The sequence below is a fragment of the Marmota flaviventris genome, chromosome 2 (genome assembly GCF_047511675.1).
Source record: "Marmota flaviventris isolate mMarFla1 chromosome 2, mMarFla1.hap1, whole genome shotgun sequence".
Lineage (NCBI taxonomy): Eukaryota > Metazoa > Chordata > Mammalia > Rodentia > Sciuridae > Marmota > Marmota flaviventris.
The window spans coordinates 99,250,544-99,277,802 of NC_092499.1; the positions used below are offsets into that span (position 1 = coordinate 99,250,544).

Here is a 27,259-nt window from a genome sequence, read left to right on the forward strand (position 1 = left end):
AAGCATGGCTGTAATCCAAGTGGCTCTGGAGGCTGAGGCAGGAGGATTATGAGTTCAAAGCCAGCCTCAGCAATTTATTGAGGCCCTAAGCAACTCAGCAAGACCCTGTTTCTAAATAAAAATATTTTTTAAAAAGGGCTGGGGATGTGGCTCAGTGGTTAAGTGCCCCTGGTTCAATCCTCAGTACCATAAAAATAAAAAGGGCTAGTGATGTAGCTCAATGGCAAAGCACCCCTGGGTTCAATCCCTAGTACCAAAAAAAAAAGGTGTCTCATATATTGCTAAAACTGCCTGACATTTGACCATTAGGATTAACTTTTAGGCATAGCAGGTTATTTAAGTTGAATTTAATTTAAAACAAATTACTAAAATTTGTTTTATTATTTGGAATTTTTTTAAAGTTTATAGGAAATTTCTAGCAAACTTTTTTTTTCCCCCTGTTCTGTGGATTAAAACCAGTGAACCTAGGGGCACTTTGCCAGTGAGCTATATCCATTACCTTTTTAAAAAATGTTTTATTTTAGGGGCTGGGGATATAGCTTAGTTGGTAGAGTGCTTGCCTTGCATGTACAAGGCCCTGGGTTCAATCTCCAGCACCACACACACACACACAAAAAAAAAATTTGAGACAATGTCTTGCTAAGTTGCCCAGACTTGCCTTGAACTTGGAATCCTTTTATCTCAGCCTACTGATTAGCTGGGGAGTAGCTATGATTACAGGTATGTGCCATGGTGCCTGGCACAAATTAACTATTTTTATTTTTATTTATTTGGGGAGTAGAATTGAACTCAGGCACTTTACCATTGCTACATGCCCTATCTCCTGCCTTTTTTCCCCAGAGCCGCACACATGTTAGGTAAGGGCCCTATCACTGAGCTATATCCCCAGTCCTCCAGCCCTTTTTTAAATTTTTTATTTTTTTTATTTTAAGACAAGTTCTCGCTGAATTGCTAAGGATCTTGCTAAATTATGGAGGCTGGCCTCTAATTTGTGGTTCTCCTGCCTTAGTCGCTTGAATCAATGGATTTACAGGCATATTCTACCATGCCTGGCTCAAATTAACTTTTTTTAACATTTGTTTTTGAAATTGCCCAGTTCTGGAACAATAGAGAGGTAGAACATTGATAAATAAAGGCGTAATAATACTTTTTTACTGATTCTAACCTCAGCCCAATTAAAATACAGTAAAACCAGACATATGTCATTGACCGTAAAGCATACTGAGCCCTCTCTTATTATTGTATATTAATGCTTATCATGTTACAGGCACCAAAAAAACAAACAAACAAAAAAATACATAAACAACACAAAAATCAAACTATATACAACTACTGAAATTTGAGACCATACAGGTAGTGGGGATAGTTTCTGGAAAAGGAGAAGTGGAAGGGAGTGGAGGTGGAAAAAAAATGAATATTTAAAACTGATGATAGGGCTGGGGATGTGGCTCAAGCGGTAGCGCGCTCGCCTGGCATGCATGCGGCCCGGGTTCGATCCTCAGCACCACATACAAACAAAGATGTTGTGTTCGCCGAAAACTGAAAAATAAATATTAAAAATTCTCTCTCTCTCTCTCTTTAAAAAAAAAAAACAAAACTGATGATAGCTGAAGAAAGCAGAATTGATGACAAAGTCTCAGAAATCACTGCTATTGGCCAAGAAGCTTGGTTAATTGTCCCCAGAGTATAAGGTCTCCTTTGGCATAGGTTCTTTAAAAAGAAGCTAAAGGACATTTTTCCCTTAATAGCAAATGAAGGAAATCAACAAAGCCACATAGAAGTAAAAACAATTTAATTCAGGGAAGGAGAGGAGATTGCAGAGGGCTAATTGTAAGATCCCAAAAGAGCAGTCAGACTATTTCTAAAATTAACATTTATGACACCAATTGCAAATTATTTTTAATGACAGAATAAAACTGGCTACATCCTAATTACCTTAGGAAAACATTTCTTTCATTTACTTGAGTCTTTCAGATTTAAAAAGTGACCATGTACCTACCAAGGTACCAGGACTTGGACACGCTAGGCAAGTACTCTACCACTGAACCACCCCAGCCTAAAAAATGTCTGCCCCCCCCCCCCATACTAGGGATTAAACCCAGGGCACTCTACCACTGAGCTACATCCTCAACCTTTTTTATTATGAGACAGGGTCTCACTGAGTTGCCCAGACTGGCCTCAAACTTGTGATCCTCCTGCTTCAGTCTCCTGAGTAGCTAGGATTATGGGCATGTTCCATTGCACCTGGCATTAAAATTGTTTAACTGATGCATAAAAATTATACATATTCATGGGGTGCCAATAATGGTTCAATACATAATGTTTAAATCAGGTTAAGCATTTATTTCTTTGTTTATTATGTTTTTTAAAAATATTTTGTTTTAGTTATAGTTGGACACAATACCCCCCTTTTTTTTTTTAAATGTGCTGTGGAGGATCAAACCCAGCACCCCGCACACCCTAGGCAAGCGAGCGCTCTACCTCTGAGCCACAACCCCAGCCCCATGTTTATTATGTTATTATGGTGAAAACTTTCAAAGTTGTTCTAGCTTTTTGCAATGTACAGTATCTTGTTATCTGTAGTTACCCTACATGCCACAGCACAACAAAACTTCTTGTTCCTAATTGTAACTTAGTACCTTTAATCAATCTTTCCCCATTTCCCCCATATGTGCATTTTCAAAGGCTTTATTTCAGGGCTTTTTTATCATTTATAATGAACTCCTCTATGTTAATATAATGAGAAATTTTCACTTTTATGCCAGAGGTTTTGTGCCTTCAGTCTTGAAACTTCTAATAAAAACTCCACGTTGTGAATTGTTAATGTGTCTTCACATGCAAATATTCCAGCTTAAGTCACTGAATTGCTTTTTTATAAAAACAGTTTTATCAAGGCACAAATTATATCCCATAAAATTCATCCATGTCTTAGTACATGGATGTACAATTGAATGATACCAAATTACCTTTCTTAGCAAAAAACTCTTCAATGCTGTCTTTGGTCTAGGAGAGGACTGTTATCTTGGTCTTTTTCCTTTTTTGTTCCCAAGATCACTTATGGTAAGTTGTGTGGGTGTTGCTCCTTGATGCCATGTGGTTACTTTCTAGTGCTCCCTGTCTGTTGATTTTTGTTTTAGCTATTCATTGTGGATAGAATATTATAGTACCTCACCAAGCATGAAATTCTCTACAGTTGGGAACCCAGGGTCAAGGTGGTAGGGAATGCCATTTCTTGAAGAATTGTCTTCTTTTTTGTTCTACTGTTGACAGGGCGCTCACTTATTCTCTCTTCTTAGATACTCAGTGCATACTTTTATCCCACCTGATAAAGAATTGTACTATAATTCCAGTCTTTGGGTGGTACTATATTCCCTAAACAAGACAAATTATACGGGCTGGGGATGTGGCTCAAGCGGTAGCGCGCTCGCCTGGTATGCGTGTGGCCTGGGTTCGATCCTCAGCACCACATACAAACAAAGATGTTGTGTCCGCTGAAAACTAAAGAAAATAAATATTTTTAAAAAACTCTCTCTCTCTCTCAAAAAAAAAAAAAAAGACACATTATGCAAATTATAGGCTTGTCCCTCTTCAAATACCTGTTATATTATAACTGCTTCTCCCTGTTAATCTGAAAATAATTTGTGATAACAAAGCTTGGTATGTCCTCAGATTTCTGGAATTGGTTAGAGTAGTACCATTATTATCTCTAAAAATGTCATGAGTACGCCGTGTCTCTGAAGATGTATATGAAATGCCTTCACCATGTAGGAGTGAAGCATTGTCTGTCAGGGAGAGTACATTCATACCAGCTGGTATACCAGACACATGGATCAGTGGCAAGTAATGAGGCCAACTAGTACACCCTGAGCATCCTTGATTTTCAAAGAAAAGATATGGTGGGGTGGGAGAAACTAGGAGAGACTATGAATAGAACAGACTTGAGCTATCTTTAAATTGTGCTGTCTATCTAAAGGGTTTGGATAGAATGGAGAAATGACATTTGGGGTAGGTAGAGAGGATTGTTGAAGAGAAGTGTACACCACTTCTCATGAGAATAAGTGAGGCAGCCAGTGACGGTAAACTGAGGAAGTCCGCCTGAGGAGAGCAGAGGATTCCTGGTGATTCTTAGTAGCAATGGGGAGTTTTTATCAAATTCACCCAAAAAACCTAATAAGAAAAATTTCTAAGGAATGAAATGTTTAAAGAGATGACTATAAGCAAGATGCACTAGAGTAAGAAAACAGGAGTGCAGAGTCATACAAGCAAGGAATTTTGTTTGGAGCCTGGGAAAGAGAGGGCTTGATAAAACAGTGTTTCTATTTCCTGTTTTTATGAGGTTCCAGAAATTTCTCTAGTCCTGGAAGCTTTCCTGGGAAGGGGTAGGGGATAGAGACACAGGGCTTTTGAAGTCCTGCTGTTTCTCTTGACATTTACTTAGGGAACAGGTCTTGAGGAAAACAAACAAAAACAAAAACATACCCTAAAACTGTTTCAGAGTTTCAGTTAAGTAGAGCCTTTGGTCAAAAGCTGTGGAATCTGGGAGAATATATAATTTGGTATCTCGAAATGATTTTTTGTTATTGATTTCATAGATTGTTAGTTTTTTAACATATTACTGTCCTACTTTTTGTTTTTTTACATGTTTTCTCTAGTGCTAAGTATTGAAACCAGGGCCTCATGCATGCTAAGCACACACTCTAACACTGAGCTACATCCCAGCCCCAGAAATTCTTTTAATTGGATTGTTTGATGGTTAATGGCTCTTGTTGTGTTCTTTCCATCAAAGCACTTTTTGCCACTACCAGGTTGCGGTATGTATAATTCAAAAGTCAGAACCAGTATTTGTTCTTGTTTTTTGATAGTCATCATCAAAATGCAGCAGATTATTGAATTATCCTTTAAGTGAAAAAATAATAAATGAAAATGGTACAAAATTCATAAGGTACCACTGGAAATGTAGCACTCTGTGTTCTCAGATATCCTGTTTCTAATCTTGTAGGTCCTTCCAGAGTTAAGACCCTTATTTTTAAAACTTGAGTGTTTAAAAAGACCTTACAGGTCTTTTGTTAACCATTAGAGTTTCATACCTACAGAAAAGTAGGCTAAATTTGAGGAATTAATATGAATGAATAATGGAGTGGGGATTTCTCCAAAACTCCTTAAAATGTCACCTAAAATTAAAAGTCTTTATGAGACTTATTTCCCAAAGGTCTCTTTTCCTGAATTCCAAATCCATTTTCTTAATCTATTTTTCTTCTTCTGAAGTCTTTTTTTTTTCTCCTACTATCTTTAGTACTATCCTCTTGAAAGGCTTGGTTATAAAATGTAGTCAAAATACAGACAGTAGTTAGATACTTTTAAATTTACTTTAATAAGAGAAAATGAAATAGCCAGACATGATGGCACATACCTGTAATCCCAACAATTTGGGATGCTAAGGCAGGAGGATCATAAGTTCAAGCCCAGCCTCAACAACTTGGCAAAACTCTGTCTCAAAATGAAAAATTAAGAGAGCTCAGGATGTAGCTCAGTGGTAAAGTGTCCCTGGGTTTAATCTCCAGTGCCGAGAGAGAGAGAGAGAGAGAGAGAGAGAGAGAGAGAGAGAAAAGAAATGAAATAAGCACCAAGGCAGAAATGAATGTGCTAACTTTAGTATTATCACTGTATTAATAAAATTTATACTCAATTTTGTGATCAAACTCCTTTTTACATTCATTTCTATGTTTTACTTATTTATTTTTCATTCCTACAGTGTATTATGTGCTGAGAAAAATTTGTTTTCCTAGAAACACTTTAAACTTTATTATGGGATTAATGAGAAAATAGGAAACAAGCTATAGAAATTTGCTTTGTGTGGTCAGTTTTCTGTATTACACTGACTTTTTTTTTTCTCTACTACTTAATGGCATTGGCCCATTTTCACTTCTTTCTTTCTTTCTTTTTTTTTTTTTTAAGTTGTAGATGAACAAATACCTTTATTTTATTTAGTTAGTTTTATGTGGAGATGAGAATCAAACCCAGTACCTCACGCATATTAGGCAAGTGCTCAGCCACTGAGCTACAACCCCAGCCCCTCTTTCTTTTTTTTAATCTGTGTAGTTCTGGTTGTTTTTCAAATCACTTTACTGAATTTTTTTTTTCTTTTTGAGTATCTAGCATGATTCAGCTTTCATATATTTTTTTCTATTTATATGTTATTCATGTTGGCAATGATGAGAGTAAGTCAGTTGTTTTGCGTTAAATGGTGTTTCCTTTAGAGCTGGAAGATATCGGAGTCTGAGTGAATTGGTTTCATCCCTTTGCCAATTTTCATCTGTTGGTAGTAGCTGTGTTAAGGATTGAGGCAGAACCTGTGCTCAGTGGTGAAAAGGCTGTTTGATTTGCAGCGTTTGTTGTGGGCATAGAACATTTGGTTCTTAAAACCCGTTCCACATTTTTCTGTTCTTTATCTAGCTCAGGAAACTGAGTGCAGTGAACCTGCTTAAAGTCACAGAGCACTTTTAAGTACATAGATCTGCTGACTCCCTAGCTCCATGCTAGAAACTAAGTGGTAGGCTTTCTCTCCCAAAGAATTTTGCTTTTCTTAACTCTTTTGATGGTAATTAAATTCTGTTAGGTACTTAGGCTTGTTATAGATTTTAGAGAAGGCCTCTGGAGTATTCAGCAAGCAGTCAAAAAGATAGAGGGTTTTTCTTATAGCGAAGATAGGAAGTTTGAGTTTACATAGTGTAGTTAAAATTGAAAAAATAAAAAAAAATCTCTTTTTAAGACTGAAGATTTTCCCATTAAAATTTTAAATGTATTGTCTTATCCCCATTAGGATCCATCTAGACCCACCCTTCCCCCAAAAAAGGAAAAAATAGGATTTTATTAGGAGAGAAATGATTGGTTCAAAAACCAAATCTGGTCTGGAAAGATGAAACACTAGTAGAATCACATAAAATAAGGGATACTTTAAGAACTTTTTAGTTTAGATTTTTTTAAATATTTATTTATTTTTGATTAGACACAATACCTTTATTTTGTTTGTTTATTTATTTATTTTTAATATTTATTTTTTTTTAGTTCTTGGTGGACACAACATCTTTGTATGTGGTGCTGAGGATCGAACCCGGGCCGCAAGCATGCCAGGCAAGCGCGCTACCTCTTGAGCCACATCCCCAGCCCCTCATTTATTTATTTATTTTTATGTGGTGTTGAGGATTGAACCCAGGGCCTTGCGCATGCTAGGTGAGCGCTCTACCACTGAGCCACAACCCCAGCCCAAGATTTTTACTACTGTACAGTGTTGACATTTTGGCCAAGTTCATCCATTATTTTATGGTTAACATAAATAACAATAGTAGCTATGTACTGTGTGTTCACTGTATTTATTTTATAATCATTTTGGGAAATCTTTTTATAAAAACAACCTCTCTGATACTTTCCATATCATATGGGTTTATTTTGGTAGTTTAGATTAGTTTGAGTAATCCCATAAAACACTTTCTCCCCGTGGTTTTATGAAGACTTTACCTTATTAAAATGTCCAGAATGCTGTAACAGCTTTCATTCAAAATATTTTTTCTGAAGCCTTTTAAACTGTTGTTTTTGTTTTTTTGTGGGACGGTACTTGCAGTTGAACTCAGGGGTGCTTTACCACTGAGCCACATCCTCAGCTCTTTTGATTTTTTATTTTGAGATACAGTCTTGCTAAATTGCTTAGGGTCTCATGAAGTTGCTGAGGCCTTGAACTCAGAATCCTCCTGCTTTAGCCTCCTGAGTCTCTGGGATTACAGGTATCCTCCACTGCACCCAGCACCTTTTTAACTCTTCATCATTGAGTCTACTGGTATCACTAGCAACCTAACAACACTTATGTACATGTTTATCTAGACACATTTCATTGAATAGTGTTCTCCCAGCACAGTTTTTTTCATTTGGGGGAATATATTTATGTAAACACATTTTCGGTTGAAGAATGATTGTGACACAATTGTTGTCATATGGTATTACTAGAAAACAGGATCTGCATACCTATTTTTGGATATAAAAATGGAGTAGAGAGAGAGAAGAAGCATCCCTGTAATGGCTACTTTTCAGCCCACCTCTCAGGCTGTGTTCTTAGGATGGAGAATGGCAGGAGAAGGCCCAGAGGAGAAGCAGGTTTATTTTTGCTGTTTGCCCAATTTTGTTGGTAACCATTGTTGTAAATTCAGAGACAACAGCAGTATATGAAAAGAAAATGTAAAAATGTTAAGTTTGTACTTACATTGAACTTATGTCTACAATTGAGTGTTACAATCTCTGTACCATGTTTGTGCCATATCTTTTGAGCTTTATAATCTCTTAAATTCTAGTTCCAGAAACATCTATAAAGGGATGAGAGAAAACGATTTCTTTTATTCAATTTTCTTCAGTTCTTTTTCTTTCATTCCTATGGTTTCTTTCCCCATGTCTTACCAGTCCTATACCCACTCCCAAGACAGTACATTAAATGAGATAGGCACTAAATAAATACATAAAAGTAGAGATTGATTTAAAGATGGAAAAAATCAGTGAAGTACAAAAAGGAAAGTTTAAGAATTCTGAGAATCCATACCAAAATGAAACAGAAAATCAGATTTGAAGCCCAAGAAATTCAGAAGGGATAAAACTAAGGAAAGATAATTACTTTTTGTTCACTGCATAAGATTCATCTGGCTTTCAGTACAATTTCTTTTAGACCCAGCCTTTGTTTATTTTAGGATTTTGTGTATATAGTTCAGTGCTCACTAACTTGGTAGATTAAGAAAATTCTTGCAAGAGGAAGAATGAGTCATAGCAATACTTCCCTTTGGGAGAGAGAAAGAAAACCCTAAGATTAATCTCTCCTTTATACATTTGGAATGGATTCTGTGTTTTGATTGATGGCTGAGCACTGATAAGTTTTCCTGCAAGCTACCTCCTCCCTCCCTCTCTTTTTTCTTCTTTTTGGTCCACCAGTCATGCTGACCAGCTGAGATAAAGAGCTCTGTAATTTCATTACCCTGAAGACTTGTTCATATGATGTCATTTCTTTTTTAAGATATTTTGAGTTCACAGCAAACTTTTAAAGAAGCTTCATCATTTCCTGGTCTATTAAAGAAACAAACCAAAAAAAAAGGCTGAAAATATTTGGTGCTGAGAAACTGGGTATGCTCAGGGTGTGTCTGTTTTGGCATTCATCTTTGGTATGCACCACAGTGTGGCTTCCTCTCTCTGACCTTGGCTTTATCTGTGATGCTACAACTCTACCAAGAAAAAAAAGAGAGGAGGTGGGATAGGAGTCAGAGCTGGCTTGAGCTTTGAGCCAGAAAAGAAAGTGGGTTACTCGCATGGGAACCAAGACTCTCTCAGTAGGGTCTCACTGAAAGATAGTTTCTGAAGTGGCGTGAGCAACCTGTTAAATATTTTCTTGTAATAGTCACAGAAATGATTTGACTGCTTTCTTCCTTAAGATTGCCCTCCCTATCCTGCTCTAATTAAATTCCTTTCTTTGTTCTGGCCTTAACAAGTTTTTCTGCCGTTAGACTTCAGACTTAATTTTCTTTCCTTTGTCTTTTGGGATCTACAGATCTCATTTTAAAAAAGCTGAAGATGGCAGTCAGGTGCAGTGATGCATGCCTGCAATCCCAGTGACATGGGAGGCTGCATCAGGAGGCCAGTCTCAGCAATTTACAAGATCCTTAGCAACTTAGAAATATTCTGTCTCAAAAAATCAAAAGTAAATAAATAAGATGAGCATGGTAGTGCACATCTGTTATCCCAGTGCCTCTGGAAGCTGAGACAGGAGGATCACAAGGTCAAAGCAAGTCTCAGCAACTTAGTGAGGCCATAAGCAACTTAGAGAGACCCTGTCTTGAAATTAAAAAAAAAAAAAAATCTGGAGATGTGGCTCAGTTCAGTCCCCATACCAAAAATAAATAAACAAAATAAAAATTCAAGATGGCGTCAGTAACAAAGGCTACTCTAATCTCATACTTGAGTTGGTTAGTTTCTGTATAGCTTTTATGCATAATAATCAGCCACCATTTTTACAAGCTTCTGTGTGCAAAGCAACTATATCAGATGTGCCTACATCTGGGTGTACCATTGCATCTCAAAAACACCATGAAAGACATTTAAAGCACTGTCTTTTAGGTTTTATTGTACATAAATTGATAGATATAGCATCTAGTTTATTTTTTATGTATTTATATAAAAAAGTCTTACCTACCATAAAAGTAATATATAATACAAACAGCTAAAATAAAATGAGTTTCCTTTTTTAGAAGGTAAATACTATATGCACAGTGACACTGAATGTGGTATGAATGTTTGTGTCTCTTCCCCCAAATTCATTGTTGAAAACATAATCACCAATGTGATGGTATTAAGGAAGTGGGGCCTATAGAAGGTGATTTGGAAATGAGGGCAGAGCCCTTATGAATGGAATTAGGGCCCTTATAAAAGAGGTTCCAGGGCACTGCCTTGCCTCTTCTGCCTCACAAGGACACAGCTGGAAACCACCCTCTGTGAATCAGAAAGTGGACCCTCACCAGACTCTGAATCTCCTGGTTTTTGATCTTGGACTTCCCCAGCTTCAGAATTGTAAGAACTATTGTTTATAAACTACCTAGTTTATAAAATTTGGCTATAGCAGCCCTAAGAAGACACTGAATAAATTTTTTGGTTATAATCAGTGTTTAGAATCATAAACTGGTAAAGAGGAAATAACCTATGAGACTTTTTCTATTCTTTGACTGTATTTTTTCTTCCACCTGTACAGCTTGCTTCAGTACCAATACCTATGGGCACAGAGGCGAAACATTCATTTAGAGTCAAGGTTTGCTGTGGTACCAGACACTGTGAGATGCCCAGGGAGATCTTATGAGACTCTGAATACTCCTTTTCAATTGAGGAATTCACCACACTATGCTGACAGATACTTTTATTCAACCTGTGGTGTAGCAATCCCAGGAATAAATGGAAGTCTTTCTTTACTTAAGTCTTTTTCATCAATGTGAATGTTCCTCAGAACAGCAAAGATGAAACTCAAGCCTAATGTTAAATAAGAAAACATTTAGACATTTTAAATGTTAAAATCCCAGGCGGAGATAATTTATTTTAACAAAAAAGGAAAAGGAATATTTATTTGGAAAAAAATTTTTAAATGTTTTTTTTAGTTTTAGATGGACAACTATAACTTTATTTTATTGATTTTTATGTGGTGCTGAGGACCAAACCCAGTGTCTCATACATGCTAGGTAAGCATTCCAGGCTCTGAGCTACAACCCTAGCCCCCTATTTGAAAAATATTTACCAAAATAAATTGAAGCAATATTTATGAAATTATTGAATAGTGAACCAAATTCAGTTCCAAAAAATTACATGGATATTGTCCAGAAGGAATATTTTGATCTTAACCACTATTTAGTATCTATCAACAGTGAAGCCCTTCTTCCAGACTTGATGATATACCCCTGTAATACTAGCAATTTGGGAGGCTGAGACGAGGAGGATCACAAATTTGAGGGTACCCTGGGCAACTTAGACCCTGTCTCAAAAGAAAAAAAATGCTGGGTATGTAGCTCAGTGGTAGAGCACCCCTGGGTTCCATCCCACAAACAACAAAATGAAACACTTTTATTTAAAAACAAACAAATGTAATCACTAAAAGTTTTCTTCAGCATGAAAAGTTGATGAGACCCCCCAGTCAATATCTGAAATAAAAAAGCAAAGCTAAATTTAGTGTTTACCCTTAAGGGAAAACTGTTCTGACCGGGCAGAAGAGACCATTTGTTTGTTTGGGTTTTGTTTTTTCTTTAAAGTAGGATTTGGGGGAAGTGTGGAACTCAAGGATTGGGGAAAGTTCAGAGGCCATCATGGGATGACGTCTGAAAAAGCATGATCATGATTGGTTAGCTGGAACTCAAGGAGTGTTTACTGGAGTTACTCTATTCCTGACTGACTTTTAGAAGTGAGCCATTAATAATGACTGATGATCTTGTAAAGGCAAATTGTTGATCTTTTTTTTTTTTTTGATGACTACTTACTATCATGGCTGCAGAAAAAGCAGTTTTTTCCAAGTTTGTGGAAACTTAATTTTTAACATAAAATATATATAATCATATAAAACAAACATATATTTTAAGTATTTTGACATATAATTTAAAAGTAAAAAGAGAAAGTCTTAAATGTACAGTTTAATGAATTTTCTGTATCTGTATGTACCTATATAACTGCTTCCCAATTCAAGAATATAACATAGTTTCATCATCCCAGAATGTTCTCTGATGACCCTACCTAATCATTATCCCCTATTATGATTTTCATCCCTATGGATTAGTTATGCCTATTCTTGAATTTCATATAATGAAAGTATGTAGTATGTATTATTTTCTAATTTTTAAAAAATTTCTCTCAATGCATATGAGATTTCATTCTTTTTGTATATATCATTACTTGCCTTTTATAACTATGTAATAGTCCATTACATAAATTGATTTGTGTAAACTGTTGATGGACATTTGGTCATTTCCAGTTTAGGCATATTATGAATAAAGCTTCTATAAAGATTTTTGTACATAATTTTTATGAACATGAGTAGCCATTTCTCTTGGGTATCCAACTAGGAATGAAATTTCTGTGTCATTATAGTATGTTTTTGTTTAGTTTTTGCAGATACTGCTAAAATAGTTTTTAATTGTTGATTCAGTTTGTTCTCCATTGGCAACTTTATGAGAGTTCCAGTTGCTCTGTGTCTTTGCCAGTACTTAGAATTGTCATTCTTTTGAGTTTTGAACTAGGGTTAGAGAGGAAGGGCAACATGAAGTATCTCTAATGTGTGGAAACTTCTGACATGAACCTATGCAGATGATACAATTAAATGAAGTGTGCCTTCATTATCAACCTGCCTTAGCCTCACAAATTACTGGGGTTGGGCTGGGGATGTGGCTCAAATGGTAGCGCGCTTGCCTGGCATGCATGCGGCCCGGGTTCGATCCTCAGCACCACATAAAACAAAGATGTTGTGTCCGCTGAAAACTAAAAATAAATATTAAAAAAAAAATTACTGGGTGTGCCATTATGTCTGACTAGGTAAGTTTTTTTTTTAATATTTTTTTAGATGTTGACGGACCTTTATTTTATTCATTTATTATGTGGTGCTGAGGATTGAACCCAGTGCCTCATACATTCTAGGCAAGTGCTCTATCACGGAGCCACAACCCCAGCCCTAGGTAAGTTATTTTTAAGTGTGGAGGAACAGGGTCCAAATTGGAGATATAAATTTGAGAGTTGTCACTATATGAAATCACAAGGAGTGAGTCTAGAAAGAGAACCAAGAAACTAAGTCCTGGAGGCTTTCTAACATTTAAAAATGAGGAGGGTGAAGAGGAACTAGCAGAACATAATGAAATGGAGCAGCCAAGGAAATAATGGAGGACCAAAAATACTGTCCCCAAACCAAATGAGGAAATTGTTTTATTATCAAGTGTGGCTTCTGATAGCTCTCATGAGATGAGGACTAAGAATTGACAGTTGGATTTGGCACAATGCAGGTCATTGCTGATGAGGTCAGTTTGAATGGATTGATGGTTAGGAATGAAAGCTAGATTGGAAAAGATTTGTAAGAATAAGGACTTGAAGTACTAAATATAGTGATTCTTGAAAGGGGTTTTGCTCTAAAGGGGGGGCCAAGACACAGAGCAGTGTTTGGAAAGGAATGTGAAGTTGAGGGAAAACTTGTTTTTAATTTGGGTGATACATTATAGTCTCTATGCTAATGGGCATGATCCAGTAGAGACAGAGCACAATAGAGTAATCTTGTATAAATGAACAAGGATGGGTTCTGATCACAGGAAGGCATGGTTGACCTTAGAGAAGAGTCTGGCAATTTATCCATAAAAGCAAGAGAGGAAGTAGAGTGTATCAGAAAATTATCTAAAATTATCTAATTATCAGTTATCTAAAATCTATCAAGTAGCTGTTGCTGTTATATATTTTTTTAGTTTAAGATGGGCATTACCTTTATTTTATTTATATGTGGTGCTAAGAATTGAACCCAGTGCCTCACACATGCTAGGTAAATTCTCTACCACTGAGCCACAACCCCAGGCCCCAAATAACTGTTTTAACATATTTATTCCCTCCTTTTTTTTCCCAGTTGATTATTTTGCCAACAAAAGACAAATGGTTATAGCTAAGAGTAGCATGTGATACATGATTAAATAATATAAGACACACAGAAATAGCATTTTACTTGTCATAATAATAGATGTAAACAGGTGAGATGACATAATATTTAAAATGTTTTTGTTTCTTCTCTCCATAGCTTTAAGGAAAAGTAGAAATCACTTCTGACTATACTGAATAGCAAGTGAGTTCTTACACTGCAGATCATGGCACTACCATTCCGCAAGGACTTAGAAAAATACAAGGACCTGGATGAAGATGAGCTTCTTGAAAATCTGTCAGAAATAGAACTGAAACAACTAGAAACTGTTCTGGATGATCTTGACCCTGAGGTAGGTTTTAGCAGAGGAAAAGAAATGAAATAACTCTTCAACCCCTTTGAAACAAAGTAGCTGTCTTTAGCAGTTTGCTTTCTCATGCCTTTCTCTTGGAGCTTTCTTCTTCTTCTTTATCCAGATGAACTTGCTTTTTGCTTCCTCTCCAGTTCTCCCACTTATGCCTCTATATCTTTATGACATGACTATTCTAAACTATCATCTCTATCATTGTTGTGTTTGAACATCTCCTGAATTTGTTTCTCCTCTAACAAATCTTTTCTTTCTATGCAGGGAAGAATATTTTTGGTTAAGTATAGCAAATGATTAGCTTTTTTATATACTGATCTCTTCTGTCTCTTCAGAGACTCTAGAATAGTATGGCTCCAGTGTACAGTGCCTCTAGAAAGTTCTTCATGACCTTAAACCTAATTGTTACCTTGCTGAGAGATGCTGACAAAGGGTTGCCGGGTTTCTGTTCTCACGACTAAAAGGCTCAGGGGTCACTCTAGTTAAACTGGGCTAACTGGGCTGCACGAAATAACCACACAAGAGACACAAATACCTTTTTCTTTGGGGTTGCTGTGACGGCTTCTCTGACCTTAAGGGTCCACAGAAGGAGAGAGAGCGAGAGCACGCGCTGACCCCTTTTATTGAGGAGAAGCTATTCAAATGAGGCAAGGGGTCAGGTTTCAGGGGGCTGAGTCTATCTTCATTATGTCCACTGTCAGCAGGTTGACTGACACCTGGGTAGGCCACACCCAAGGGCACAGTAAGAGGAGGGGACACACACAAGGCACTTCCATGGAAGATTCTATCCTAAACAGGGCAAGGGGTTATATTACAAAGGAACAGGTGAGCATAGCTTCACCCATGGGGCTGTAGCAAGACACACCCATTTCTGTGACTGAGCGCCTCAGCACCCAGCTGGGGAGTGTAACTCAGTCACCCATAAGGTTGGCCTCCCACAAAGGGTGTTTCTAGTCATTGGTAGAATAGATCTGAGGAGCCTCTCAAAAGCAGTACAACAGTTGACTGTGGAGCAGATCTAAACCTGAGTGCTATTTGACTTTATGGCATTGCATCCCTACAAACCCATCTTAAATTGTAAATATTATGTCAAAATGCCTTTAATACACCTAACTTCTTAAACATCTTAACTTTGCCTAGCCTACCTTAAAAATTCTCAGAACACTTCAGTTAGTCTATAGTTGAACAAAATTATATAATACAGAGCCTGTTTTTAAAAATGTTGACTGTCTCATATAATTTATTGAATACTATACTGAAAGTGAAAACCTGAATGATTGTATTGAGTTCACTTTCTGCACCATCTTACAATTGAACCATTTTCAAAGTAAATGTTATTTGTTTTACAAATTGCACAAGGCAAAGTAGAGACTCTTAATCCTTGAATTGTTCATTTATGGAAGGACAGGCAACAGGAGAGAACCTAAAAATATTGGATATTTGTTAGAATTTACCACTTTTTTTATGCCCAGGCATTGATTTTTTAAGTGCCCTTTAAGAATTGAGGTAAGCCAGGTACTATGGCATATGCCTGTAACCCCAGCAATTTGGGAGGCTGAGAGAGAAGGATTACAAGTTCAAAGCCAGCCTCAGCAATTTAGCAAGGCTCTAAGCAATTTAGGAAGACCTTATCTGTCTCAAAATAAAAAATAAAAAGGTCTGGGGATATAGTTCAGTGGTTTTATCCCTGGGTTTAATCCCTAGTACCAAAACAAAACAAATTGAGGTAGAGTTTTGGTTTTGTTTTATTTGGGGGTGGGGGGGTGGGGGGGGGGCTTGAACTTAGGACCCAGAGTATGCTAAGCATGCACTGTACCATTGAGCCACACTTCCAAAGATCAAATTCTCTTGACCAAAATCAGTGTTATAAGGAAAAATTATCAGTATGCCTAAGTCTGAGGGATTATTCAGAAAAATAGTGCTGTTTCTATCATGTCTCAGCACTACATTCTATAGGCAGTTCAACCTGTTAACCCTCTTTAAATCAAATGATTTTAGAACTGGAATGAACACACAAGTTTATGTAGTCTAGGTTGTTTTTGTTTTTGGTAATGGGGATTGAACCTAGGGATGCTTAAGTTGCTGAGGCTGGCCTTAAATTTAGGATCCTCCTGCCTCAGCCTCCTGATTTATTGGGATTATCACAGTTGTGTGCCACCATGCTCGGCATTGTAATCAAGTTTTTGTTTTTTTTAACCTTGACACTATTGACGTTGGGACTGTATGATTTTTTTTTTGTTGTTGTGAGGGACTCACAGAGTATTTAACCTCATCCCTGGCTCAGTACATGCCAATAGCACACCACCCCACCTCCCCACCATTTTGAACTGTACCTGAGGTATCGTTTTAATCAGGTGTGGTAAAATGACAGACACAGAAACAACTGCCTTGAAAAAAAGAATTTATTATGCATGGCCCAGGAGCTGGAAGCAGTCCAGGCAGGGACACATGAGAAAGCACTTTATTTGGTCAGAAAGAAGGGAAAAGGAGCAACCATGGTCTAGAGCCTTTATTGCAGTTTCTGAGGGAATGAATAAATGAATGAGACCACAGGCTCCAGTCTATAGAATTAGTACTTAGTTGCCTCGTACCTTGCCTTAGGTTATTAGAGTAGGGGAAATATTGGCATGAAGTGTAAGAGTTAGATAACTAAGATTATTGGGATCCGGAGACCTGGATTGACTGGTTTGCATATGAAAGTTATGCAATTGGTAGGTTTGGGTGGAAAGTAGGGTTAATGCTATCTCTAGGAATTAGCTAGCACTGGAAGGGGCCATCTCTTCAGGATTTGTAAGGTCCCTAAGATGTCAAAGCATCATAAAATATAGAAAGTAAAAAAAAAATACTCCAACCCCCAGTTTAACAAGCAAAAATGTTCTCATACATTACCAGGTATCTATCCTCTGGGAAACAAAAAGCCCCTGGTTGAAAAACACTCTAGTCCCTGCCCTCTGTTTTACAGATGTGAAACAAAAGAGGTGACTTGCCTTAGTATTATAGTTGAGGAAAGAACTGAGATTAGATCCTTCACTGCCTGCTTGACATCTGGGATCTGGCAGTCTTTCTGTTAAACCATAGTGAGTCTCCTCTTGAACTCATATACTGTGGTATGCGTCTAAAATCTGATCACTTACATTTTCTTATTTGCAAATCCTTGGCCTACTTCTTGTATGGGGAGGTTGAGCTCTAATCTCTGAATGTATTTTGTACATTTCCCAACCCCATTTGAAATTCCTTCATCCTCAGATACTATTAGTCAAACCAGGAAAACAGTGATGTTTATTGACAGCATGCCACTTGGCCTGTAATGTTTTTTGAGAGTTCAAGTAAAGTATCAGGTAGGAAAAGAGGGCAAGGGTAATTGCAGCTGCCTCTACTAGAGACTGTAACTTACCAAGTCTCAAATGGTAGGATGAGAGCATAGGAAGGTATGAATGGCATCTTGTTATATTTTAAAGGGCTATTTTATTGTATTTATGCTGCACTTAGGTGTATTTACTTGATAACTCACTACATTTTCATAAAACATCTATTTCCAAAAGACAGCCAGTATAAGTTAAAGCTGTTTTATTTGTTTCCAAGGCTGGGAATATATTGCTACAACAATATTACTCTACAATGGACTGCTAGTGTGGCTCAGTGGTAGAGCATTTGCCTATCATACACAAGGCCCTGAGTTTGATCCCCAGCATTGAGAGAGGGGTGGATTCTTGATTAGAATATACTTCTAATGAAGCTTAGTGTGTGGGTTTATAGCCTCTGAAACCAGTGAGCTGCCATTTACTTTGTGGTCAAAGACTATTTAAGGAACCAGGATTTTGGCTAACATATTTTAAAACTATATGTTTCATAGGAGCTTGAGCAGCCAGGTGGCATAATGCAACTCCATTACTACTACCATCATAAAATAGCAATACAAATGCTTTTTGATGTGGGAAGAAAATAACTTCTTTATTAATTTGCCTCAGTGAGCATTTTTCTTTAAAAGTATTCTAAAATCTTTACTCATTAAATGTTTGAGGTAGATCTAGTATACATATAGTATACTAGACTCAGATATACAAGAGTGCTCATTGTGTAGGAATTAGATTTTAATCAAATAATCATACCATGTTAGAATAATGATGAACACTAGGAACTGTGAGTTACAATCACGGGTAGAAAAAGCTTCCCTTGGGGTCATGGAACTGCAGTCTTAAAAATGAGAAGAAAAAAAGATAGTCTTTCAGGTACACATAAAGGCCTTGTGATAGAAGGATATCACAGGTACAGGGAGAGAAAAAAAAAAGTCTAGTCTGAATAGAATAGAGAGGATATATGAGAAGAGGTTAGGGTCACAGATTAGGGAGTAAGAGTGAGGAATGAGGAGGATTGGGCACCTGATCCAGGAAGATCAGTTGGAATGCTAATGTAACATTCCAGGCAAGCTTGGATCATAGTTTGGATCAAAGTAATGATGTTACAAATGGGAAAATGATGATTGAGTTCTTTACAAAGTAAATATGTATAGGATTTAAAGATAGACTAGGAATGGATTCTTCATATAACATTGTTATCTTGATTTCAAAGTCTAAAGGTAGAAATCTTGTTTTTCTTTTATATAGTCCCATAGACAACACAGGAACAGGCCTCCTTTGTGGTTTATCTTTATAGGTCAGCCTTCTATGTAATAAGAACCATTACATTAAGGGGAACACCAAATTGAATTTTACGAAAATTATTATTGATCCCAGCAAATGGCCAGAGTTGAAGTGTAATTAGGTATAAATGCAGAGTTGTGAGCATTTTCTACTATCATTACTTATGTAAGATTACCTTTTTTTTTTTTTTTTTACTTTTTTGGTAATAGGGATTGAACCTGTAGGCACTTTATCACTGAGCTACAGTTCAAGTTTCACGACTAAAATACTCAAGGTCACTCCAGGTGAACTGGGCTGCATGAAATAATCATACAAGAGGCAGAGATACCTTTTTCTCTGGGTCCTGTGACAGCTCCTCTGACCTTAGGGGTCCGTGGAAAGAGAGAGAGAGAGAGAGAGAGAGAGAGAGAGAGAGAGAGAGAGAGAGAGAGAGAGATCATGCTGAACCTTTTTATTGGGGAGAAGCCATTCAAAGGAGGCAAGGGGTCAGGTTGGGGGTGGGGGTTGAGTCTAGCTTCATGATGTCTGCTATCAGCAGATTGACTGACATCTAGGAAGGCCACACCCAACAAGAACAAGAGAAGGGGGACACACAAAGGGCGTTTCATGGAACATTCTATCCCAAACAGGGCAAATGGGGTAAGATTACAAAAGAAGAGATGAGTGACGCTCAACCCCAGGGGTATGCCTACTCAGAATCCTGGCCTTGCTATCCAAGCGGGAAGAGGGGTAGGGACCGAGTCACGAGTCATGGCACAACTGCACCAGACTACAGTGATCTTTCACATCCCCAGGGTGCATCAGGACTAGAAGGCATGGTAACTCAATGTGGCTCCCCACACCCAGGTCTTTTTATTTTTTAATTTTGAGACAAGATCTCGCTAAGTTGCTGAGACCAGCCTTGAACCTGGGATCCTCCTGCCTCAGCCTTCCAGTTCTCTGGGAATGCAGGCCTGCACCACTGTGCACAGCTGTAAGAGCAAGTTTTATAATGAAAAGTTGACTTATAGCACTATGAGATTCAGCATCATTGCCAATATTGGGAGGTGTTACAAAAGAGGTGTGACTTCTCTGACTGACTTTCATTTGTCGAGGAAAAGAATACCAGAAATAGGATTTAAGGCATTCTCATCTCTGGATTTTGATAAATAAAAAGATGATGCTCTCGTTATCTTGTCACCCTGTGTTATTCGTCGCTTCATGAAAATTTATAGAGTAGGGACTGCCTTAGACAACTTAAGTTGAATCCATCATCCTTCTTCCCCTAATCCCCACTCTTAGTCCATGCACTCAAAAAGACTATATGTCCACATGAAAATCCAAGGAAGCTGAATTCTGGTTTTATCTTAAGAATGCCTTGGGCCTTGAGCAGCAGTGACAGTAATCAATATAAGTCCATCCTAGTGCTCATGTGTGCACTATACAAACATGTAGTGGATAGTGTGGAAGCATTCCTATTATGTCTATGTAAAACAAGTGAATATTAATCTCTTTGTAGCCTATATTTATATATATGTGTATATGTGTGTGTGTTTGTGTATATATGTATGTATATCATGAAAAAGTATGTGTGATTAAATGGAAGTCTTTAGGAGGGAATATCATGTATAGTCATTTAAAATTCTTTTGTGATAGAATTAGTCTTAGGTACATAATTGCCTAGCAAATTTTTTTTTTTAAATACATTTATTTTATTTACTTATTTTTATGTAGTGCTGAGGATCGAACCCAGGGCCTTGCACATGCTAGGTGAGCACTCTACCACTGAGCCACAACCCCAGCCCCTGCCTAGCAGTTTTTAAGTATTAAGAAAATTATTTTTTATTACAATCCCTGGACACTTAAAAACTAAAGGATGTTTCCTGCTAGTAGAATACTTTCTGAAGAAAATATGTAGGTACCTATTTTATCAGTAATGTAAATGAACTGTCTATTTTCAAAAAAACAAGTTCTTCATTTGGATCATTTTTATATTACTGCCTTGAAATCTAGCAGTGAAGTTTAACGCCTACATCACATTCTAGTCTGTAATTCTTTTTTATATGGGAAATATATGGAAACATTTAATATTGGCATTCGTAGTAGTAATAATGGCCATTATATTCTCTTTGGCAGAATGCCCTTCTGCCTGCAGGTTTCCGGCAAAAAAATCAGACGTCAAAGTCTGCCACAGGACCTTTTGATAGAGAACACCTCCTTTCATATCTGGAGAAGGAAGCATTGGAGCAAAAGGACAGGGAAGACTATGTGCCCTACACTGGAGAAAAAAAAGGTAAGCCCAGAATTTTGAAGTCATTATCTGATGGCATTGGATTTTTCTTTTTATAGGTAGATATGGAGAAAATCTTGTTTTTAGAGGTGCATCCTTCATTACTTTTAAAGTTATGATACCATAGATTTAAAAATCATGTGGTTTAGACTCTTAATTTTTTTTATCAACTTTGCCAATAAGTTTTTTTCTTAATGACTTATAAGTGAGATTTTGCACAGTAACCCTCCCTAGTTCTCTAATATCAGCAATCTAAAAGTGTACTGAGATAAATTTTTATGGTAAATTCACTAGTGTATTACAGAATGCAAATGTTGCTAATTATTCATGCCATATTTTCAAAGACCTTTTTAAAAGATATCCTTCCTTAGCATCCTTCGCTAGTGCTACTTTCAGGAAATTTTTCTAGCTCAATTCCTTCCCATTACAGTGTCCAATCTTATCTATCCTCAGTGGAGACTTGAGTGTAGCCTTTTTCTTTTACCTTTTTTACTTTTTTTTTCCCCCGGTACTCAGGATTGAAACCAGGGGCAATCTACCACTGAACTACATCCCCAATTTTTCTTTTTCTTTCTTCAAGATAGAGTCTCATTAAGTTGCTGGCACCACTGTTTCTAGCTTATCACCCCTCACTCTTCCCCTCTGGTCTTTCTTTAGAGAGAGAGGTTTGTGTCCAAAGGCAGTCTGCTGAGAGAATTCCTTCTTACTTGGAAGAGGTCAGTCTTTGTTAAGACCATCAGTTGATCAAATGAGGCCCATCAATATATCAAGGGTAGTTTGCTATATTCAAAGTCCACTCTTGAGAAATATTAATCTCAAGAATAAACAACTTGCCAGGCGCAGTGGTGCACACCTGTAATCCCAGAGGCTGGAGAGGCTGAGGCAGGAAGATCGAGAGTTCAAAGCCAGCCTCAGCAAAAAAGAGGCACTAAGCAACTCAGCAAGACCCTGTCTCTAAATAAAATACAAAAAAAAAAAAAAAAAAAAATAGGGCTGGGGATGTGGCTCAGTGGTCAAGTGCCCCTGAGTTCAATCCCCAGTACCTCTCCCACCACCCCCCCAAAAAGAATAAATACCTAAACAAGAACATCCAGAATAATATTTGACTAAATATCTGGGCACCATAAGCCAGCAAATTTGATACATAAAATTAACCTTCGCAATACAGCTAGAGATGGGAATATCATGTCCTTCAGGTATTTGTGACCAAAAAGGGTTGGAAACCAATGCAGGGTCTTTAAGTGTAATATGTCATATTGTCATAAAGTCATAAAGATAAGCAAAGGCCTGTATGTATTTGTCATAGAAAAGGTGGGGCTGGGGTTGTGGCTCATTGGTAGAGTGCTTGCCTAGCATGTGTAGGTTTGATTCTCAGCACCACATAAATGGATGAATAAAATTAAAATATCATGTCCATCTACAGCTAAAAATATATTTTTAAAAAGCCTACTGTTTGTATTTTCTTCTATACGGACATACCTACACTATTGTTTATAGCTTTTTTTATCTTCCAGTACTAAGGAATGAATTCAGCGTACTCTACCACTTAGCCACATTCCCCAGCCCTTTATATATATATTTTTTACTTTGGAAAGGGATCTTATTAAATTGCTGAGGCTGACCTTGAACTTGTGATCCTCCTGCCTCAGCTTCAGCTGAGATTACAGAAATGCACCACCATGCTTACATAGGAGAACAATTTTATGGGAACAAATATTGGTTAATCACCTTTTATTATTCTGCATGTTTCAGGTGGCCTCTGGGTAGGAAGAAGAATGGAGGTAGAAATAGGGAGAGATGTCAGAAAAAACTGGAATTTCAGGACAAGAAGATAAGAAAATAAGAGATATGAAAGCTGCATTTATTCCAGGCTGACTCAAGACAGATTCCTAGTATGCTCTCTATTCATAACCTGCAGTTACCTAGGAAAAGATCTTGAAGGATTAAAGAAAATAGAGAATAATTATGGAAAATAAAAAATTGAAAGGGGGAAAATAATAGAGATGAAGAATATGGATGACATCTATGTCATATAGCCTTTATATAAGGACCAGATTTATTAATGGGTATAGTGAAAGTCTCTGTAAAGGATTTTTTTTAACGTTTTTTAGTTGTAGATGGACAAATATTTGTTTATCTTTATGTGGTGCTGAGGATCGAACCCAGGGCCTCACACATGCTAGGTAAGCATTCTACCACTGAGCCACAACCCCAGCCCTCTGGAAAGGATCTTATGGATAATTACTACCAAACAAGAGATTTCCATTCTTGGAAATCTCTGTCAGGAAAGAGTGGTCTAGAACCACAGGAATGAGTTTTTGAGTTTCAGCAATCTACCTGATGGAAGCAGATACTACCAAACTGGGCAGAACTTAAACACTGTGCCGTAGACCTGAAGAGAGCCGTATTCCTCTTCAAAAATTGACAAGTTTAGATGTAGAGCTCTGCTTTGAAATATAGCAAAATGCTAGATCCGGTGTTCTTAAACTCACCCTAGACTCTTATCCTTAAATCATTAGCCTTGTTTATCCTTAGTCACTAATATACCTTCCTTTCAGTGTGTCTCGTCTCTAAAATCCTGATCACAGTCCAAAAGATCCTCAGAATATTTCTACATCTTAATAATATACTTCCTAATCAAGCTAACTTGTATATCCTTCTTAGCTCTAGAAAACCAGAAACTTGTCTGTTTAAAATGCCTCTTCCATGACTCCCAGTCCTGAACACTTTGGGTTGACACCCAAATTTTTTACTTAATAGTGTAGTTCAGAAGAGATAGACTTTGAGATTTAGTAAGCTTTCTCAGACAGTAGGGGTTCTCCTACTTTTTCATAAAACAGTTTGAAAACCTGCCTCTGTTAAAAACAAAAGCATTTTTACTTTTTTGGTAAAATGTACCATTGGTCTATAAACTAAGTGTTTTTCATATAAAAGGGACTGTATTCAGAGTTCAATAGCCAATGGCAATATTAACTTGCTTTACCAGGGAATATTATATCAGTGTCACTCTGTTTCTTGTACTCCTTTTAAGAAATAATGCCAAATTCACATGGTGATCTCATAAATTTTTTTTAAGAACTATCAGGTGACTGCTTGATTTTTTTAAAGAAAAAAAATTAGGAATCACTAAAAGAATCAGTATCCTATTATTAGAATTAATCTTTCTCATATTTTGAGACTAACTGAAGGATGATTAATTGACCAAAATGAACACCCTGTGTCTGGAGCTAAAATGACAGAACTGACTAGGACAGGAGGGAATTCTCATTAAACTGAAAATTGCATGTTTTCAGATTTTTTTTTCTTTGACCAAGAACAAATATGTGTGTGTGTGTGTATCTTGGCAAATTTTATGTTTCTGTTGCTTCAGAATGTTTTTTAAAAACCTGATGTGGCTGAAGGCGTAGCTCAGTGGTAGAACTTCCTTAGAAAGCTCAAGGCCCGGGGTTCAAACCCCAGCACTGCCCCCACAAAAAATAGAGTAAGAAGACCATTTGAGAGTTATTATGTGTAGATAAATTAATAACTACTTCATGATTTATGAAATGATTATTTATAATTGTACAGTTTATGGAATCAAAAGCATATGGCAAGAGTTGGGGTTGTGGCTCAGTGGTAGAGCGATGCGAGGCCCTGGGTTCGATCCATAGCATCACATATAAATAAATTAAATAAAGGTAATGTGTCCAACTACAACTAAAAAATAAATATTTAAAAAAAAAAAAAAAGCATATGGCAACATCTGAGAAGGAGGAAAGTGAAATTCCAAGGCCTCATGTCCTAGGTACAGTTTAGGGAATGTTTTGTTCTACACTAGTAAATGTTGTATTTTTAATAGTATAGTTTTAGTAACAGCAGAAAAGAAGGCATTAGGCAACTAGTAAGGGCATACTGAAAGTTGTGTTTAAGAACTCTTTTTAAGTGCATTATTTACAGGAGGACCAATAATATATAACTGTTAAATTCATCTAAACTTAAATAAATTCACAGTGGGAATAATAGTATTATGGTCTCAAGTAATCTTGGCATAATTAATGGAAATAACTTTCTTAATGAATCTAAATGTTGCAAAATTAAATGTTTAAAAATTAAAATAATTTCAGTTTATGTTTTACTTATAAAAATATATACATATTTGTATTTTTTTAAAAAACATGGGATTGAACCCAGTGTGCTTTACCACTGAGCCATATCCTTAGCCCCTTTTATTTTTATTTTGAGACAGTTTTGCTAACTTTTCCAGGTTGGCCTTCAATTGCAATCCTCCTGTCTCAGCCTTCCAAATCACTGGGATTATAGGTATACATACCTTTACAGGCATACATACCTTTACAGGCATACATACCCTGTAATCCCAGCATTTATAGATATAATTTTAAAATATCAGAAAAGTTTGTAGCTTTTTCATCTTTAAAATTTTGCAAAATATAAACTGAGGCATCTGGCCTGGGGTTTTAGCTCAGTGGCTGAGCGCTTGCCTCACATGAGTGAGGCACTGGATTCAATCCTCAGCACCACATAAATAAATAAAACAAAAATTAAAAATATATGTATATACACACACTGAGGCATAGACCATGGTAAGGGTGAAAAAAAGTATTCATCTAGCTCTTCCTGAGAATAGTGAAAATGCACAGAATGCTGACTCTGTTGTTGATTCCCATCACGTTTATGATCATAAATATTCTGTCTTAGAGCATTGCCATGAATTTGTTACTTGGAGAAATAATTTGCCCCAGTCTTTAATATTTTTTACTGCCTGTCATTTTGCTTTGCTTTGCTGATAATCCTCCTTTCCATTGATAGTATCATATTTACCCTTACCAAGACCCAGTTGTTTTTTTTTTCCCCCTGTGTTCCTATTTCATGGCTGGACCAGAGCTATGGCTGCACCTTATATAATACACAGAGGTGTGCCATTGAATTCCATTTGAGCTGCTGACTCATCCAGGATGGGCTCCTCCCTTCCTTGTTTTTGCCTTTCCCACCCTGAGAATGAAGTGCCCAAGAATCCCACACACTCCATCTTGCTTTTTCAGAGGTAAATTTAACCAGCTTCCTTTAAACTAAGGACTTCTCACTTTTCTAATTTATTTATTCTCAATTAGGTTAGCTTTCCAGAAAACTTATTGAAGTCACTGTTATCCTAAAAATGGCTTCCCTCATCTTGCTTATTAATACATGATTTCTTTGGAAGAAACGTGATTCTTTAGTAAGACAGAAAATGTGCCTGAATCAACAGGATTATGTAACTACCAATGGGCAACTTGCTCCAATAAATTCAAGATACAACTGTCTTTTTTTGTGTGTGGTGTTGGGGATTGAACCCAGGACCTTGTGCCTGCAAGGCAAGCACTCTACCAACTGAGCTATATCCCCAGCCCAGCTGTCTCTTGTGGAGTGATATTTTATGAGTTTGAAATATCCCTTGTATACCTCTGAAAAGTGGTTCTTCCCAAGCTGGTACTTGAAATGAGCTGTTTAAATTAGCCATGCACCTGCTGTCATCTGTATTTCAGTCTGCTCACCCTGTATCATTGGAATGATTCATACTATTTTCCTTTTGGGGTAAGGAGTTAGCCAGATGAATGGTTTATCACTCATATTTAAGGTTTTTTTCTATGGGAAACCTTTCCTGGATAACTATACCCATTCTGGATGATTGTTTTCCCCCAACATTTGTTTCTGCATATAATTTACATATCATAGAGTACCTTTTTGTGTGTGTGTGTGGTGCTTGGGATTGAACCCATGGCCTTGAGCATGCAAGGCAAGCACTGTACTAACTGAGCTAAATCCCCATAGAGTGTTTTTAATTGTTTTGGAATCAT

General features: G+C 37.0%; 1 protein-coding gene across 2 annotated transcripts in view; it reads left to right on the plus strand.

Annotated features, from left to right (window-relative positions):
• Tmod3 (tropomodulin 3) overlaps positions 1–27,259 on the plus strand; it is a 77,400-nt gene that overhangs the window by 13,020 nt on the left and 37,121 nt on the right. The window contains exons 2-4 of one of the 2 annotated variants that reach the window (XM_071608264.1): positions 7,066–7,131; positions 14,315–14,507; positions 21,275–21,431. In XM_071608264.1, the coding sequence (XP_071464365.1) occupies positions 14,382–14,507; positions 21,275–21,431 (283 nt within the window). In that variant the 5' untranslated portion in view covers positions 7,066–7,131; positions 14,315–14,381. The remainder of the gene's footprint in view (positions 1–7,065; positions 7,132–14,314; positions 14,508–21,274; positions 21,432–27,259) is intronic. The other variant, XM_027925982.3, reaches the window with a different exon arrangement.